This window comes from Argiope bruennichi, chromosome X1 (genome assembly GCF_947563725.1).
Source record: "Argiope bruennichi chromosome X1, qqArgBrue1.1, whole genome shotgun sequence".
NCBI lineage: Eukaryota > Metazoa > Arthropoda > Arachnida > Araneae > Araneidae > Argiope > Argiope bruennichi.
In genome coordinates this window covers 36,898,062-36,917,100 of record NC_079162.1, presented here as the reverse complement: position 1 = coordinate 36,917,100, position 19,039 = coordinate 36,898,062, and the positions used below count along the sequence as shown (strand labels likewise).

At 28.3% G+C, this 19,039-nt stretch overlaps 1 protein-coding gene across 1 annotated transcript in view; it reads left to right on the top strand.

The window, feature by feature from the left end:
• LOC129958649 (nephrin-like) overlaps positions 1-19,039 on the top strand; it is a 658,065-nt gene that overhangs the window by 291,289 nt on the left and 347,737 nt on the right. Inside the window, exon 4 of the mRNA XM_056071256.1 lies at positions 8,996-9,053. Coding sequence (XP_055927231.1) covers positions 8,996-9,053 — 58 coding nt within the window. The remainder of the gene's footprint in view (positions 1-8,995; positions 9,054-19,039) is intronic.

The following is a 19,039-nucleotide window of genomic DNA, read 5'->3' as shown; positions in this document are numbered from 1 at the left end:
TTACTAAGTATCCTTATGATTTGAAAATATTGGCATTTAGACATAAGAATGCAATGCATAAAAAGGAATGAGGAACATAAAGTTAGTTCCGTTAAGAGTGAAATATAGTGATAATTTTGAATTGTTCATGTTTAAGGCAGTAAATGGAGGGTTTTTTTGAGGAAAAAAACTAAACTAAGTGAAATAAAATGTGATTAATAAAGCAAATAATTCATTTGAAACTTGAGTAAATTGCCGCTGAAATCTTGGTTATTATGCAAAGAAGGCCGATATAATTTGATTGGATAAATGGATGAAGAAATGGATTAATATTTCTTCTTCTTCTTTATTTAAATAAGTTTTTGATGATATTCTGAATTTGAGCAATATTCAGGCTGCATTCATATAACCATAATATGGAAAATCCGTTCATTCAAATGATGTACAGAAAATGAAGATGAAAGACAAAATATTACTCATCTAGGATAATCAATGAGAATAATGCATGCAACCGAATCAAATCAAAATTCGGAGAATCAATTCTTCTTTCCTTTGAACTCGAAACCGAGTAAAAAGCTTATTTCCCTTTCTATCAATCTCAGAAAAAAAAGGATACTAATTGTTAAACGATTTTAAATTGGAGCTTACCAGTTTTAATGTTTCAGTGAAATCATTTAATGTAAAACGTCTTTATTCATTTCGAAAGATAAATAAATTCTAGTAGTAGAAGCAAATAAATATTGTTCGAACTCATTGTAAGTCAGAGTACTAATTATTGGTTTAAAATCAGTGTTTGTCTTACTTTTTTTTATTTTTAAAACGAAAATGTCACACGTAACCGATATTGTCTTTTAAATGAAAAATTTTGGGATTGGGATATATGGGAAAACGATTTTAAAACTGTTGAAAGTTGAGATGAGAACTAACGACAAAAGGTTAAAATTAACTGGATGTTGTTTAAAAGAAAACAAATTACTGCAAAAATCCAAGTGTTCAGACTGTTGATAATGATTTTGAGATGAGGCTTCGGGACTTTTGAGCGTCAGACAAATTCAAGAAATAGGAATTAGTAAAATAGTCTCTGCAATCAAGTATCTTTCAAATGAATTAAATTTGCAATCTGACTTTGGTAAAACTCATTTTAAAAGTGACTTGTCATGAAGAGATGGTTAGTATATTTTGAAGAATATTGAAGTATATTTTGTAAGAATAGCCAATATGATCGATTTTGTCCAAAATGTAATTGTGAAAGTAAAAGTTACCTTTATGCAACATAAGTCTTTATTAAAATTTACTTTTTATACATTTTGCATTTTGAAAAATTATAGAGAGTATTCTATACTTATACAATTATAATTTATATAATTTGTTCCATAATTATGTTTGTATCGATTAACTTTATTGGTTGCATATTTTGACTCGCTAAGATTTTATAATCTATTATCATTTCCTGAAAATCAAAATATTTAGATGAAGACGAATTATAATGCAACATTGTGATGTTGAGTTCAGTTCAGTTCAGTTATATTAACGCCTTTTATTAAAGCAACGCTGGCCATGGCCAGATGACGAGAACGAAACCTGAACTGGCACACAACACCTCTCCTAACTTCCGCACCACACCAGCTGCAGGAAATTTGGCTAAGACAAATTTAACGTACATCAGACCCACTTATATGACGGCTTCTAGGTGGAATAGGGTCTCAAGCCTGAAACACTCTCGTTCTGAAGCGGAGACTTTTTCACCAGCCCGCTGAGGCCTTTTATAATTTTGAAGACAAACGCCTAAGGATTGACTTAAGGAATCACTTCCTTATTGTAGCGTCATGTCCGGCAAGCCTGCTGTGAGAAATCGGCGCAGCATTGATAGAATTTTTTTCATTTAAAATGCCTTGCATATTTTTTTTTTTTTTTCGTTATTCTTAATAATACTTTTACTAACATTTCTTTGTTCACGAAGTGGCTGAATATAACTTCTGTAACTGAATTAATAATTTTCGTTTTTTTTAAAATTCTTTTTTATAATTTTAATTGAAGACCTTTTGATAGCTTTGGCATTGGGGTTTGATGGCCTGATTCTAGATTCGATTCTAATGAGGATTCGACAAATATTTAATGTTGAATGTTCTCTCATTGGTACTTTTCAGGATGCCTGTTTCTGTAATGCTTATGCCAATTAAGATTATCTCCTCTGACCTCGGTTCAATATTATAAAACTCGCCTGTATACAGACCTCATGTAGATTTGTAGCTGACATTATACTAACCAAACTAAACTGAATTCTAAGTTAATTAGCTTAGTCATTTAAAAAAATTTCTTAAAACAGCAAGAATGACACTGAAACTTTGGCGTTTGATAGGTTGGGTGAATTTTCTAAATGAATTTCAGTGAAAATTATATAAATTAATGGTTTTAATAAGTTCTCTTTCTTATCATTAAAAATTTTGAATATAAGTTTTTTTTCTTATTATCATTAAAAATTGTGAATAAAATTTTCTTTCTTATCATGAAAAATTTCAAATAAAGTTTTCTTTCTTATCGGGAAAAATTTTACATAAATGTTTCTTTCTTATCATTAAAAATTTTAAATACATATATATGTTTCAAAATTGCGTTTTTCTATTTAAATTAAAAAATAAAAAACCACCTAATGACTCCAATTATTATTATTTTAAACACTGCATAATTAAACTTGAAATATGTATCTACTTTCCGAAAATTCAAAGTATACACATCATTTATATCCCATAATAATATACTAATCCCACTGGAATTGTTCTAGAAGTACTAATGTGCGTTAAAACCATGACCTCTTAAGCTCTTCGATCCTTTCTCTGCTCTCCAGACTTAAAAAGAGACACAAAAGAGGAGCTGTATAAAAGCCTATCAAGTGCTGAGTGTCGGAAACAAACAATTTATTATCTGAATTTCATCCGGATTTCATCGGTTTTACTGGAGTTTAGAAAGAAACAAAATGGCTCTTTAAGTTTGAGACTTCTCTTGAAAACAGCCAGCACGGAACCAATTTTAATTAATTCTTAGCAGAAATAGACTTCAAAGAGGATTAAATCGAAAAGATCTCGCGAAAAGGTTTGGGAGGAGGTGAAGAATTGAAGCTTTTTGTTTCTTCTTTTTATGTTTAGTCACATCGAACGTTTTAAAGCATTCTAAATAAAGTTGCATGGACCGTAAATTTCACTTTCTTTCAATTTAAAAATGTATCGAATCAGATTTGTAAATAAATTATTGAAAGTTTTTTTTATTATTCAATTACGCGTACTTTTTAATGTCTTTCTGAATGATCTGCAGTTTACTTATTCGATTTTATGCTCTTGGTAAACTTTCCTTGCATTTCTGAGAATCATGTAGTATACAACTATATATTTAAAGGCATGAATCTTATAAAAAATTTTCTGTTAGATATAAAATAAAATCATTGTGTGATATATTTTTTTCTTAGAAATGAGGATCTTTAATAATTTTAACAGCAGCATGAAATTTTGATTAAGGAATGTTTAATATGCGGAATAACTATTTAAAAGATATAAAATATCGAAATCTTTCTACATATTAAGTATACAAGATATAAAATTTTAGAATAAAAGATTATTTTCTTTTTATATGGATATTGTTAAAAACTCCTTCTTGAAAGAAGTATTATCGTGAATAAACTCAGAGCAAAGAAGGGCTACTTAAGTTCTGAAATGTCTCTGATAAATTGCTATCTAAAAGAAAAAAGAAAAATGGTCGCTTTGCACAGGAACCATGAAAAACCAGCATTGATACGAAGAAGGATTGTTGATCACGAGTCAAGATGTGGAAGGTGATAAATGAAGGTAACTCTAAAACCACTGCAATAAAGTACTTCGTTTCTTGTCACAAGAGATATTTACCAGATAGTTCAAAAGGAACCACAGTCTACTTAGTCTTGTGGCAAACACCAAGGATTTTTATTACAGGCTTAACATGGTAGATGTTTTCACATTGTCAGCAATATCTTCATAATCCTAGGTGAAATCTTGTTAAAACTTCTAACTTGGTTAAAAATAGCTCCTCTGAACTTTCCTACAATATATACGTGTATATGGGTACGGTTATTGCCAGTACGGTATTTGTGTTTGGGTTTCTTAGAAATTAGTTCAGTTTCCATATAAGATAAATCTAGAACAATTGTTTTTAGATATTTGAACAGGATCTTTTTTAGCGGATTTAAGAATCAATGTAAGTTTGTGTCATTTACTTTTTGTGTTCGTGTATAATATTAAAATACATTAGGGTCATTAAAATTTACTTTAAAACTTCTTTCAACAAGTCTCTAATTTATATTCGATTATATTCAAAAAGCTTTTTCTCTGAATTGGTTATTTAACTCAATGATGATTGAACTACTTAAAAGTTAATGACTCATATTTATGACTGTGCCATATTTAATAAATATGTATTCATAATCAGCATATATAATCATCATTCACAAACAGAATTTTTAACGTTCTTTTTCAATTTTCTCTGCTTATTTGTAAACTACATTACCGTTCCTTACAGACAGAAAAAAGAACAGAATCTTTTAAAGTTCAAATAACTAAATAAATAGCTGTGTCATACAGAAAATCTTTTAAATGATGTAACCATTCAAATAAACAGTTATTGAAACAAACATTTTATTCTCCGCTTATATTGATTTCATTATATAATATTAAGAATAATTGCTCTTAGTATTTAATTATTTTTATATAAATATTCCCGAATGTAAGATAAAAAAATCATGATATTAGAAACTATATTTCTATCAATAAAATAAATTTTGTTCTATTAAATTTAAACATTAAAAATAACGAACAGTAAAAATTTGAATAATTTGAATAAATAGTTGAATTGTGTGCCATATGAAAAAGAAAGAAATAGCATATAGAGCTATTAAGATGCTATTTGTTAATGCATTAAACGCCATAGTAGAGCCTAGCGACAAACACTTTGTTTTTTCTTTACGAGATTCTTCGAACGGTGACTTACTTTTCATAACTAATATTTTATTTTTGTCTGAGATTGTCTGTTTGTTTTATGATATTATTTACAGTTATGAATAAATTATAAAATACTGGTTGTGATTTTTTGAAGTAGAATTTAATAATTATATAAAGAGTTAATTTATTATTTGAAAAAAAATTTCAATTTAGAGGAAATTATTTACTTATTAATAAAATTTTGCAATAGAATAGTAAGCCAAAACCAAAAACATAAAATATAATTATTAAAAATTACATGAGAATGATTATTTCTTTGCCTTGTTATCAAATACATATATAAAAATGATTATAATTGGTTTCTGAATATGAGCATTATGAATGAAAAATCATAATACAATTGTGAATATAAGCACCTAAATCTCTTTTTAAAAGTTTCCCCGTTTATGTGATTTATTGAAAATTAAATAAAAATTAAACATCAAGTACTTTTATAAAGTTATTGCTTTCCTTCTTAGGACAGTTGAAATTATATTTGAACCTAAAAACATAAGAGCTGATAAAAGCTTTTCCGTTTATTTTATATCTTTTGTGATTAACAAAAGTTGGAACGTAGGGAATGATTTGGAAATTAAGCAAAAGTACTTTAATGAATGTTAGTTTATTAATGACTTCCACTTATTGATTGTTTAATTTTTGGAAGTTCATTTGATTTAAGGTAGTACATCATTTTACATAAGAATTCAATTTAAACAGATATAATTATTTCATTAATTTTTGCGATTTATTCAATATATTTAGCTGGAATCAAAGAATTAAGATGGATATAGCGTATTCTTCAGTTTTTCTAAGTTGATAATTCTACACTAAAGAAATTGCTTTTTACGTGGCTATGACGGTATGCAACCCTTTCTCCAAAAAATAATTTCTGGATATGCTGCTGATCTGAGATATTGTTAACAGAATAATAGCTTGTCTAGACGGGTGCATCTTCTCGTAATTTCTAATTGATTCTTTCTTAATGTATTTTTTCTTTCGAAATATTCTTTTTCCGTTCTAATATAAATGTTGTTAGTTCCTGTCATAATGTTCATAGTACGTATCATACTGTTTTACAAATGTTCCGCTAACAACATTTGTAACAAGGTGCCAAAATTTGTAACTTAATACATACTGTAAACATCCGTTGAACGAGCCGTTCGACCAACAAGTAAATAAATATGTTTTTTTAGCCTTTGTTTTGTTTTTTCCCTCTTTAGCTATATACGCTTTCCCGTTATTATTTTTTTTATTATTATTATTTTGACTCCCATTCACTTTGGTCCTCTGGTTTATCATAATGTTTGAAATGAAAACAGTATCTTTTTGATTTATTTTCTGACACTGTCTGTAGAAAAGGTTGCATTTTTTATATAATTCGCATTGATTTTATTCTAGCATAAAGCAACAATATGTTTTAGCAGCAATATTTTCCTTTTTGAATCTTCATTTGATTTATACGTATAAGTGTTTGGAGGAAGAGGAAGAAGTCCATAGTATGAGATGAAACTGTGTGAACATGTGGAAAGAGCTCTGAAATTTTTTTTTAAATGTGGGGACTTTATTAACATTTAGTGCAAACAAGAGTTCGCAACAATGACACAAAAAGATGGTAAGTAACCAAAATAAATTAATGTTATCGACAGATTGCACGCGTTTGGAAAATGCGTTGACACTTTCTCATCACACCAGGAGGAATTTAATATCATTCTCTTGTACCATCATTCTGTCTTCATGCATCTAATTGCGTCACAAAGATTTCTTTTCTATTTATGGGTCTTCATTTTTTTGCTTTGGAGACTTTTGTTAAACATTTATTTTTCTTGCCTGCGCTTTGAAATTTAAATTCTGGCGAGCAATGTTCTTTTCGTTAAAAGTAAACTTACAAAAATCTGCATATCATTTACATAGCAAAAAATAGGTGTTATAAAAATGGGTTTTTAACTGTAATGGTTGGCTTGGTTTCATTCGTTATGTTTATTTGCACAAAAGGTAGAGTTGGCTGGTCTCTGTAAAATATGAAATGTGGGACAGATAAGCTGAGAATAATATTCTTTTTATTCTAATCATATGAATGGTATAACAGATTTCCTGTCTTACATCAGATTATATTCTTTAGACTTCAAAATCTTGAAAGAGGATTTGATACCCGTTTCCACTAAGCATCGACCATTATGTGACCCTGGTGCACGTTTAAAATGTCGTAGAGGTGAATTCACATTCCCAAGAATGTCTTAGAGGCGAATTCACATTCCCAAGAATGTCGTAGAGGCGAATTCACATTCCCAAGAATGTCGTAGAGGTGAATTCATATTCCCAAGACCTTGTGTGGTAATTTCGGAAGTGGAATTCCTTCTCCGCAACGGTCTAATCCATTATACAGAACAAAGAATTTCATGTTTTGTATCAAAACATCAGTTCATTTGTTTAATAAGCGAACAAACTTCTGAAAATTATGTATTTATAATGTTTTTCTTTACCACAAAAAAATGTCATTTAATCATATTATTCTAAAGAAAAAATATTTAACCAGTATTACAGATAGAAGAGTTGTTGTAGTGAGCCAACAATTATGTTAATCCAGTCAGACAAACTTACTTTATTCTTTTTATGTTTCAAATCCATTGACTAGTATGGAATCAATAATTAAGATATTTCCCAAAACAAAATATCATTCTGTAAACGTAGACTCCTGTTTGTCTAATATCTGCTTTATTTACATTTATTCCATCAAGTTAAATCAAGATTCCTAACGCAACACATAGCTTCAGGCAATTCGTGAGATTTTTTCGTAGATGATTCTTTGTTGATTTCGGATAATGCCTGAAGGTTTCTAACAAGACGTCACTATTGCATTTTTGTTTTTTCTTCTTTCTTCGTCAGCTAGTTTACCTATTGTGATTTGTTTATGCTTTGTAAAAATAAGAAAGGATTTTTAGAATGTTAAACATAATACTGAGTAACAATTTAAAGTAAGAAATTTCTTTAAATTATTGTAAAATGCATCGTATTTTCTCTTAAGTTTCATGGAAATGCCATTTTATTTCCAATTTGTGAAAATGTTTAATGAGTTCTAATCCTTCAAATGAACATATTTTATGAATTATTCTTCTTTTATGTGTATAAAATTCTAACCCATTTGGGAAAATTGAAAATGATGAAATATGTTTGTAATTTCATGAATTCCTATTATTTTAGAAACGCAAAGGAAATCAAATGTTCGGAAATCCTAATTTAGAAAATAACTTTTTTACAACCTCATGATTTTTCTTTCTACTTTATGATATTTCATAGATATAATTTATGCTAACTGTTTTCGTTATGTTAATACTAACGTTAGATTTTCTTACTGTCAATTTTAATATTATTTTTCAATGAGAATTCGAGCTTTTCATTTAAAATTCGCACACATACTGCGATTTGGTCCTAAATTACAAACAATTCATTTTCTCTATTCACCAAACAGTTATTAAAAATTACTGTTGTGAAAAATAATTAGTAATTACTAAATAAACAATAAATAAAAGTCTTTACTTGCAATATGTTATTTAAGGTATCCGAAAGGCATAAATGTTCACAAAACATCATTTATTGTGCTATTTAGATACATATAGGGGTAAATTAAATTTTTAATCTGTATAATTTTACAACATGGGTGCTATATTCATGTGTAATAAAATGGTAAGCTATATTTAATTTACTTTGCTAATTTACATAACGTATGCAAAATCAAATCTTTTATTTAAAAAAAAAATCTAGCAAATGAGAATTAAGTGTGACTTTTAGTGTTCATTCATTAATTATAATATTTTAAGTGTTTCAACATTCATCATTCATATTTATCTATAACCTTGACTATGTTTTGAAAGACTTTTGATGTATATTTTTAATCGTATGAAAATTAAAAGTTCTGCAGTAGGAAATTCATGATATATTAAAAAATGATTTTTTTATGTATAAAATAAAATGAAATACGTACATATTTTTTATATGTATCTCATATATCATTTTTACAGGTTGGTCCAGGCAAGAATGAAAAGCCCATTAGATCCGTTGCAAGACTGACAGTTTTGGGTAAGTAAATAATTTCATTTTTTCCCTATAAACTGAAGAGAATCAATCATTATCTATTATATTAAGTCCTTAAGACTCCATTTTTAGATGTATTAAAAGTGTTAAATCTCTTCACTTAAGAATAAATTCTTGATTACGTTATTTAGCAAGATATTCCCTTAAGGTTTAGCAGGTTTTATTTACCTATAATGGGAATTAAAGTAAAATCTGTTTTGCATAATCAGAAAGTAAGCCTTGCCTTTCAATTAAATATTTTACAAGGTCTGTTTTTTTTTTCTCTCGTTTAATTGCTTCCTTAAGGAATTCTTACAGCATCATGTAATGAATATAATTATTCAGAATCAATTTAGAATACAACGGTTAATTTTTTAAGTCTAGCTTGTTGCCTTTTTTTGTATCTGTAATAAATGATGCTACTTTTTGAGACTTCTACAATTTTTTGATGGTTTTAAGGAGATATATTGTAGGTAAAGTTTTTATAGTTTTCATTAAAATTGTTTACAAAACATTTCGCACAAGATGTTTGTAGGTCAATATTATTCTTTTTATCAACATCATTGAATGTTTTATTTTTGAGTGTTATGAATTGTCTGGTTATCATTACCTTATTCGTGGAATTAACGTTGGTGTTTATGCACAGTGATTACAATTTAATTATCCTTGTACAGAGTGCAGTAGAATATAAAACAACGGTTGTAAGAACGTTAAATTTCTGTCGTGTCAGTTTTGTTGCAGCAAAAAAAAAAAAAAAAAAAAAAGTAGTAAAGTGAAAGAAGAAAAAAGAACATAGCGGAAAAACCACCTTTTAAAAGTGATAATTTTTTTTTTTTAATTTTAGAACTCTATTATACTTACATTAACTTTCCGTAAGGTATGCGCAATCTATAAGATGGATTATTTGGTTGTATTTGTCCTTGAAATCAGTTGATGAGTTCTTGATCTCTGTTGCACTTTTACCTATCTTCTTCTATCTTTAATATTTATGGACTAATCAAGTTTCGGTGCTAATTGTCCATCGCATGGAAATACTAATACAATTGGTTAGGTTTCCGAGTTTAAAATTATATATATTTTTTATTTTATTCAACTTATTGTTTATTGACATTTTTGAAGTTGCATACTGTTTTATAGTTGTTTAATTCAAAATTCATTCAACTTCCGAGAGAATTTCTCGAATTTATGAATTCGCGAATTCATTTATGAAAAAAAGTACATAAGTAATAGTTGATTACACAATGTTAGTCAGAGAAGCCACCAAACATTGTTGAATCTATCCAATGTCCAAATTGGATTTATCTAACAGAGTAATCACACAGATGGACTCAATGAAAATTGTAATCATAGCGATGTTTTTAGTACTTTGGAAAACATCTCCGGAGTAAATAGCCAGATTGTATTTGACAGTAATAAATACAATATAAAATGTCTCCAAATTTTCTTCGCCAATCGGCTAATTCATTGCTGATGCAAAAACTTCAAAAACAGAATAATGGTTACTGGTCGAGATTATATACATTTTTACCTCAATGTAATCCTGTTCTTGGAGAGAACCGTAGTACTTATTTTTGAAACATATAAAATATGTATATATAAAGCAAAAAATATAAAACTGTGAAATCGAATTTAAATAGGATTTTTTGTATTTGGCTCCATGATTTTTTGATATTTCTATTTTAGTTATTTAATATTCTAAATTATATTCGAATTTTATATTTAATTATTAATATAAATAATAATAAATATTAACAATATTAACTAATATTTATTATTATTTTGACATCAAATTCGATTGTCTCTAATTTTTAGTTATTGTAAGATAATTCTTTAAATCTATTGACATTTTATTTAAAATTGCTTTATTTCTGTATTTATCAATTATTTTTAGTGAAATTGCAACCATATATGTATAATATGAGCATGTTTTAGATATTTAATTAGAAAAATTAAGGTTTTTACTTTGCAGATAAAAAACAAATCGTTCAAATAAGATAAGCAACGCTTATATTATATGATGCATAAAATAATCGCCCCTAACGACAGGTTTATAAAATAAATATTTGAGTACGTATGAAATTTCTAGTTTCTACTGCATATCTATTGCACTTGCGACATCTAATTAATTTGCAGCTCGGCTGTGATTAGGTTATTATGTGATTATAACTAAATTATAATGACATTAGGGATGATACTTTAACCATCACATAATTCTTTGAACTTTGCTTAATTTATTTCCCAATGTACTGAAATATATACCACCAAAACCTGGTGCTGTTGTGCTCATTGTGTTTACAGTGCTCTGATTACGGATACTATAATTCTAATATCATACATTTATTTTTCACATCTGGACAATTTCTGTTATTTATTGTGATTAATGAAACCTTTGATGTGTAATGTGATATTACATCTATTACAGAAAAAATAAAATTTGGTCTGATGCTATTAGTTAATTAAGCTCTTAGCTAGAATTTCTTCGCTTCGAGAGACTAAGAACTATAGTGGCTTCGTTGAAAGTCTTAACTTCTAGAATGGAGGGTAGCCTATTCAAGAATCGATTGCGTGAATAATCCACCCTGTGTCCAGGTGCATTAAATCTGTCGAGGATCAGATATCTTTCAGCTGGTGAGGCATAAATTTTTTTGAGAACTTAATGTCGGTTGAGGTGCCATCTTCTTCATCTGACTTTGGTTATAATTATGAGATCTATTTCAAAATATCCTTTTGAACTTTAAACTAACTAAAAATTAACAAAAATGAGATAATCTGAGAAAGAAAATAAACTTTGAAAAAATACAAAATAAATCGAATGAGGTGTAAAATAAAAAGCGTGATATTGCCAATGCATCAAAAAAGTAAATCTCATGCACAGTTTCTACAGAACATTAAACTAATACTTACAATTCTTTAAAAAGAATTGTAAGTGCAAATACTTTAAGCAGTCACTTCTTAATAATGGATTTTGAGAGTAATGTAATGTTTTTATATGACAAAAAAGAAATAGTTTGGAAGGCCGCCGGTAGGTGGCGCCTTTCAGCCAGAGGTAACTTTGGAACAGTCTTTTTCGCTCTTTGAATAAAACTCAATATAAAACCTAGTTTCACTTCACATATCCTTTATTTTAAATTAAAATTATAGTAAATCAAGAAGTGTTAAGTTATTAAAGCGTTAAGAAGTACAATATTAAGTGAAAAAAACTTATGTTGGGAAATAATTTAAAGACTAATATGTTTGTGAACTATTATAATTTCTTCGTCTATTTTTTGATTGAAAAAAAGTTATCTAAAATTGCTGAACTTACAGTTCGTCATTGTCTTGAAAAATCGTCTTAAATAGGCCATTCTCAATGATAATTAATAATATTTTGTAAAAGACAAAAAAATTCTGACTGTGTAAATTTTTGACCGAAAATTGCACGCTAATTTTGCATAATTTAGATGTAGTTCTAGTAAAAACATTTTAAAAACTATGTTATCTCCTAAAATAATACTGCAATTATCGGATCAGTTTATATTCACCATTCTAGTAGTATATGTATTATAAATCATATAAATCATATCAGATATCTGTAAACTATAGGCTCCGTTAAGACTGTGTGTGACATAATTGTCGCGCCTCTCATCACGTCCGGGTCACCAAGTCGTAATTAGGATTGCATGTATTTTGTTGTGACTCCATTTATTGCAACGTTTTAGAAAAATAATTTTATTTACAATTTAACTAAAGAAATTAAATATTTGATTTTTACTACGAGTTTCACCGAAGCAGTGCGCGCGAGAGCGTTCCGAAGAGAAAGGAAAGACAATAGCTTTTTTTAAGCATACTCGGATAATGAGTGGCTCGACAATTACGTCACACACAGCCCTGAAGGAGCCTGTAGTTTACAGATATCTGATATGATTTATATGATTTATAATACGTATATATGATTTATGATAGGCATTCACTACAATACTGTAACGGTATTTTCATGATTTCATACAGTATTTGGAATAGTGAACAATATCTTTGAGATATCGTATAATACCTTATGCTAATAGAGAGGTACACGCCTGTTTAATTTTGGAATCCATTGTGCATCTTGCATTTGATACTTGTAGCATTAAGCCGAAGTACAGCGAAAAACCAAATAATAGAATCGCATAAATTAAAACCACCAATGAGCGTGAAATTGATATCTAGCTTTTCATTCTACTAGTAATGAATTAACAATAATTTTAATGCCATTTATTGTCAAAAATAATTCAGTATTTCTGTATTGCTGTCGATTCTGCAATATTTCCCGTCTTTTTCTCTAGAAACTTAGAGGCGTTGTTATCAAATTTTCCACTAACAACGGCATTTCTTTTAAACATTTTGCGAAACTCAAAAGGAAGAAAGAAATTCTAAGAACCTGTAAATTGAATTAAAGTATGTACTATAATATTGCAAAATAGCTACCAGCTGATGCAATGCTCTAGCTTCAGGAAACGAATTAATAACAATGGAAAAAATTATAAAGGAAGAGCTAAGCTATCTATTTCTTAATGTGTCAATAAAACTTGGTGTTATTGTTTTCTTTCAAACGCTTTTCTTTTACTTCAGAGAGTATTTTTTTTTGTTTTATATTTTTCTTGCTGAAGGCGACTAGAAAAGACGAAGGTTGGAGAGGGGGTGTTTCAACAAATAAAACGGCAGGAGAAAGGAGTGTGCACATATAACTTCGTGAATATATTTCTACTATATACATATTTTTAGTTTTATTTTATTTTAAGTGGGAATAAGAATGTGAGGTATGCATTTCAAAAATGTAAGATCTTGAAGCTGGTCAAATACAATAAGTTTTCTTTTTAGGGGTCAGCCGCAAAGTACTTTGGGAAATGTTGGGAAGCAAACAGTTCTCGGCAAAAACCAATGAATAATTCTAGACCTTAGAGATTTCGAATGTAAGAGCAATGTTAGGATTTAAGAAAAAAAATCACTTCAAAATCTGTTGGTCGTAATAATAAATATTTAACTAAGTTGAAATAGAGAATTTTTTCAATCGCATGTATATTGTTTCTGTGAATATGTTTGAGAAGATAAGATTTCAACAATGATTCCATTTTTTAGATCAAAAAGCTTTCCTCATAATAGTTCAGAAAAACCTTTGGGTGAAAGTAGCAGTGAATAATGCAGATACTCTAGCGTTTATTTCAACAAAATAAACGCTATTTTTAACGTTTATTAAAAAGTTATAAACGTTTATTTAAAAGAAAACAGCACACATTTTAAGAAAAATAAGAAGAAATTGTCTTTTTTAGACTTGTGCTTTAAAATGGAGATTAGAATGTTTTCAAATATGAGAGCAATCACATCCTACTATTTATGCATTAAATTAAACATTGAAATGAAACAAAAAGTAAAAGAATAATTTGAATGCAAATAATGTGTAATATTTAATACTTAGTAGGCGACTGATATATTATATTTCAAGTGCAATTAAAAGTTTTTAACAATGCCATAAAACAAACATAACCAATGATGAAAAAAATTGTCTTACAAACATTTCCTTATATTCAGTTTATATAATCGCCTGCTGGATCTTCTTGCTTCTTCTGGACTGAAAATTCTTTAAATAAAATTAAGAAGCACGAAAACGCATATAGATCAATGGCTCTTCTTTAAGAAATGTATTTTATTGTTGGATTACGTTACAAACCTGATTTATAGGGGTTTTATTTATGAAGGAAGGCTTCAGTGTTATAGTTTTGGTTTACAACATTTGCTTTACTGTCAGTACACTCCATTGGAGGGGGGGGGTCCCTTTAACAGCACATGTTTCTGCCAAGTAGGTTAACATAACCATTGACGACAACGAGATTTAAAATCCTTTTGAGGCCTTCATTCTGGGATTTTCATTATGGAGGTCAAAATTGCATTTTTTTTCTGAGAGCCCGTATTAATTATTGAGCCGATCCATCTATTCATATAACAGCGTGACTAATATGGTTGGAAGACTGCGTGTCATTTAATGTCCCAGCACTATTTTTAAATTATATCTATTTTTTTCATCTTATGTTTAATGGATAGGTGGATTTATTGTCGATGTAGGTCTCCTTTCATCGACAGTAATTCTATGGGAAGGAAGAGAATGACACATGACATCGTTTGCCTACCAATGACATGAAATGCAGTTTTTTGTTTTGTTTTGTTTCTCCGAGATAATTTTGGTTTTAAAATAATATTTAGAGATTTCTTCCTGCTGTAATCTAAAGGATCAGTTTGAGTTGCAGTAATTCGAATGCCGCTTGACCTAACATAGCGGGAAAAGTCCATGAGTAAACCACTCGGTGTAAAAGGAATATGTGACATCTTCTTTTGATTAATGCAACCCAGTGTACTTAAAATGCTCCAGTGATATAAATGCGATTTAATTTTCGATGTTAATAAGTTTCTAAATATGAGGGGAGGTTGTCTTTCTAAAAGACGTCCAAGAGAAGCTAATTATCATTTATGATTCACTGCGAGAAAAATCTGCAGAATCTATTCTGATTTTGTATAATAATGAATTAAAGTTCGACCAAACAACACAACTGTAACTCTCGACAACTGTAACCCGCGGACAATCTGTGAGTAATTGTGTCTATAAAGCTTAGATTCAATGCAGTTATTGAGTTTATATATGTTTAGTAGCAAATATCGGCAAATTTATATGGTATAAACCCGGAAAATTCGTTAAACATTTTCACAAAAATGGAAATAGCATGGCATTTCCATGTGTGTACGGCATTTCCATGAAACTTAAGAGGGAATCCGATGCATTTTCCAATATCCGGCAAATTTAAATTATCATTACTATAACAAATCCATCGGCACTAGTTTGTAGATTTTCAGATAGTAACAAATAATAAAATTTAAAAGATGTATAACAGTGAAAGTGATTTTTTTTAAAATTTAGTAAAAAAAATATCCTCTAAGTTATAAAATATGAGGCTTTGTTTTAAGTATAATATATTCTTGCCGTAAGAGGTATTACACGCAGTTAAAAAAAACTTTAAAAAAATCTTTCTTTCGCATTTGAAAAAAAAGGAAGAATACGCTTGTAAGCTGTCAAATACAGAGACAAATGGTTCACGTTAGAAAGATAAATAAGTCGTTTAAAAGCTACTTTTATTCTTCAAATCAGAAAATCTGTTTTCTCGGAACAACTTCTCAACTTTAGACATTTATCCAACCCTTATTTATTGAGATCGAGAAATTGATTTAGATATCCATTTTATATTTTCTAGTAATCCTGATTCTTTTGTTTGAATAAATATTTAGTTTCTATTAGTTATTTATTAAATATGAAATTCTAAATCAGAGTATGAAAAAAAAAAAAACCGCTAACAGCTAACTATCCAGTAGCATTCGATAGTGGAAGAAAAACAAAGGAGCAGTTTTATATTAATGCTATGGTTTATTTCGTCAAATTGAACGAATATAGAATGCAACTGGGTTTTAAAAGATTATATATGTTATTTATAACTTCAGTGAAATGCATAATATTCTTGTTTGATAAGAACAGCGGATGTAAATTGAATTTTTATCCATTTTGATTTCTAAGCTGTCTATGTTCTGTTGTATGAACAAGTATTCTGCTATGATGTTTTTGTTTGTTCAACAATTAATTTTGCTTATAAAAATACGCTCCATTAGGATCATTCCAATTTTATTCCGTAACTATCAAATATGAAAGATATGAAGAAGAAAATGAAATTCTTTCATACGAAGCTGCACAATTACTTCTGGGAAATAAAATAAAGATATCGAAAGACGTGTTAAAGCTGTTGTGTTGCGTGAAATTTCATCGAAAGTTGCAACACCTAAATTTATAGAAAAGGGTTTTTTGCTGACAATAAAAAACACTCTTTATCGATATATTTATCGGTTTAGAGTTTTTAAGGTTAATTATACCTTCATATTTGCTAATATTCTCTTAAAAAGACTATGCAAGTAAAAAAGAATTTTGGTCGTTATTATGATTTAAAATGAGTGAAACCGTTACTAAATACTTTCTCCTTCTTTGTATATATTGCAAAAGGAAGGAAATTGCTTTACATTTGAAAATACATTCAAAAAGGATTTCATAAACATGATCAATCAGGGAAAGAAATGATTTATCTCTTCATTTCCAAGTCAGAATGAATCAAATATCCATTACTTGATTCATCCTGACTTGATTAACAAAAATATTAACTATTGGAGATTTTATGCAAGAAGTGAATTTTTTTCAATGATTATTTAGTATGAATTTTCAATGGATTATTTAGTATGAAATATATTAGATGTTTGGACTGTATATTCCGTATAACAAATAAACATATATAATAATATATAAAATATAAATAATAATATATAAATATGCATATGTTAAAGCATTTTTCCACAACATGAATCTTGAAATCTTCTAACCTGTGCAAATTCTTCTCCTTCAGTGAAATCACATTCGGAATCAAATATTTTATTAAAAGCTGTGAGAAATTTTAACATTAAACTAAAGGCATAGAATTTTTAATCTACTTTGCCGAATAGAAGTAAAGGTAATTCAGGCTACAATCCCAGAAAATTACTTCACTTCATACTATAATAATATTATTCCAAATATGTATCGTTAAAACAGTAAGATTTTTACAATAATATTTCCAACTATCTATTTGTCGCACTAATATTTCCTTTCTCTAGAGAAATCACCCATAAAAGATTAATACTTCACTTCTAAATTTTCTTTAAAGGAATGAATGTTTTCAACGTAATTTACAGAATGAAGTATTCTCTATTGTGCACGCTGCTTAGAATTACAGTTTTACGGAATTAACATCAAAATCCTTACTTGTTTATCATCTCACACAACATTCTTATTTTAAGAATCTAAATTTTTAAGCATATTTCTAGATTCAAAAGACTCAAATGCAAATGCAGTGGGATGAAGCGACAAAAGTGAATAACTTTGAGAAATATATTTGCATATCAAATTTGTCATGAGGATGCATTCACGGAAGGCGATTAAATAATGTGTATATTTTAAACTCCTGTTGCTAAACGGACGTCGAAGTTGTTCTAGACTTTTCTAGACGAATGTTAGATACTTTGTGTGGCAACATTTTAACTTTAAACAGCAGCAATATTTAAAATTAAAGAAACTAATAGTTATGTCAAAGATTTTAGATTTGATTATATTTATATTCTTTGAGACATGTTGCTGTAAATTTTGCAGTTTAACTTACTATAAAAATAATGTTTCAGATTGTTTGATAGGGAATTTAAATTGAACACAAAATTGAAATAGAATAGTTGTATACAAATTGTTATTAAATAATAGTGAAACATACATGTTTATTATAAGAACATATTTTCATAATATTAATATTTTTACGGTTATGTACACGATCTTATCTACTGTAAATGTGAAAATTTGCAATACAAGTTTTAAATTCAAATAATAACTTTAAAATTCAACTTTTAATTAAATAATTTAAAAATGAGTTAATTCTGAATAGTAAAATAGTCAGAAACTCATTTTTAAATTCTTTTACATAACTTATCAGAATTTTCTCATGTCCAGAAAACATTGTTTGTTCATCAGATTTCTCATCAATATGAAGTAACTAAAAAAAATCCAGTATCCATTAAAACTTTTATATTTATATGCCATGCTTCCATTTTTTTTTAACAATTCGAATTATTTTAACAACCATAAATTATTGCTCTCATTTATTAAATTAATTCACCTTTAAATTCTTTACCGAATAAAGAGTCATCAGTACTTTTCGGCAATAATTAAGTAAACCGAAGTAAATTAATAAAGCTTTATCGATGAAATAACGATTTCTATGCATAAGTTTATTCAGCCTTCGTCTTGAATTTTAAGATAATAAATGTTTTTTGCCTTCAGAACCATAATTCTGAAAAAGGATGTGGAGGCCGAAAAGTCAATTTATTACACCGGCATTCATCACTAATGAGTTTCTCTCAAATACTTTCTAAGG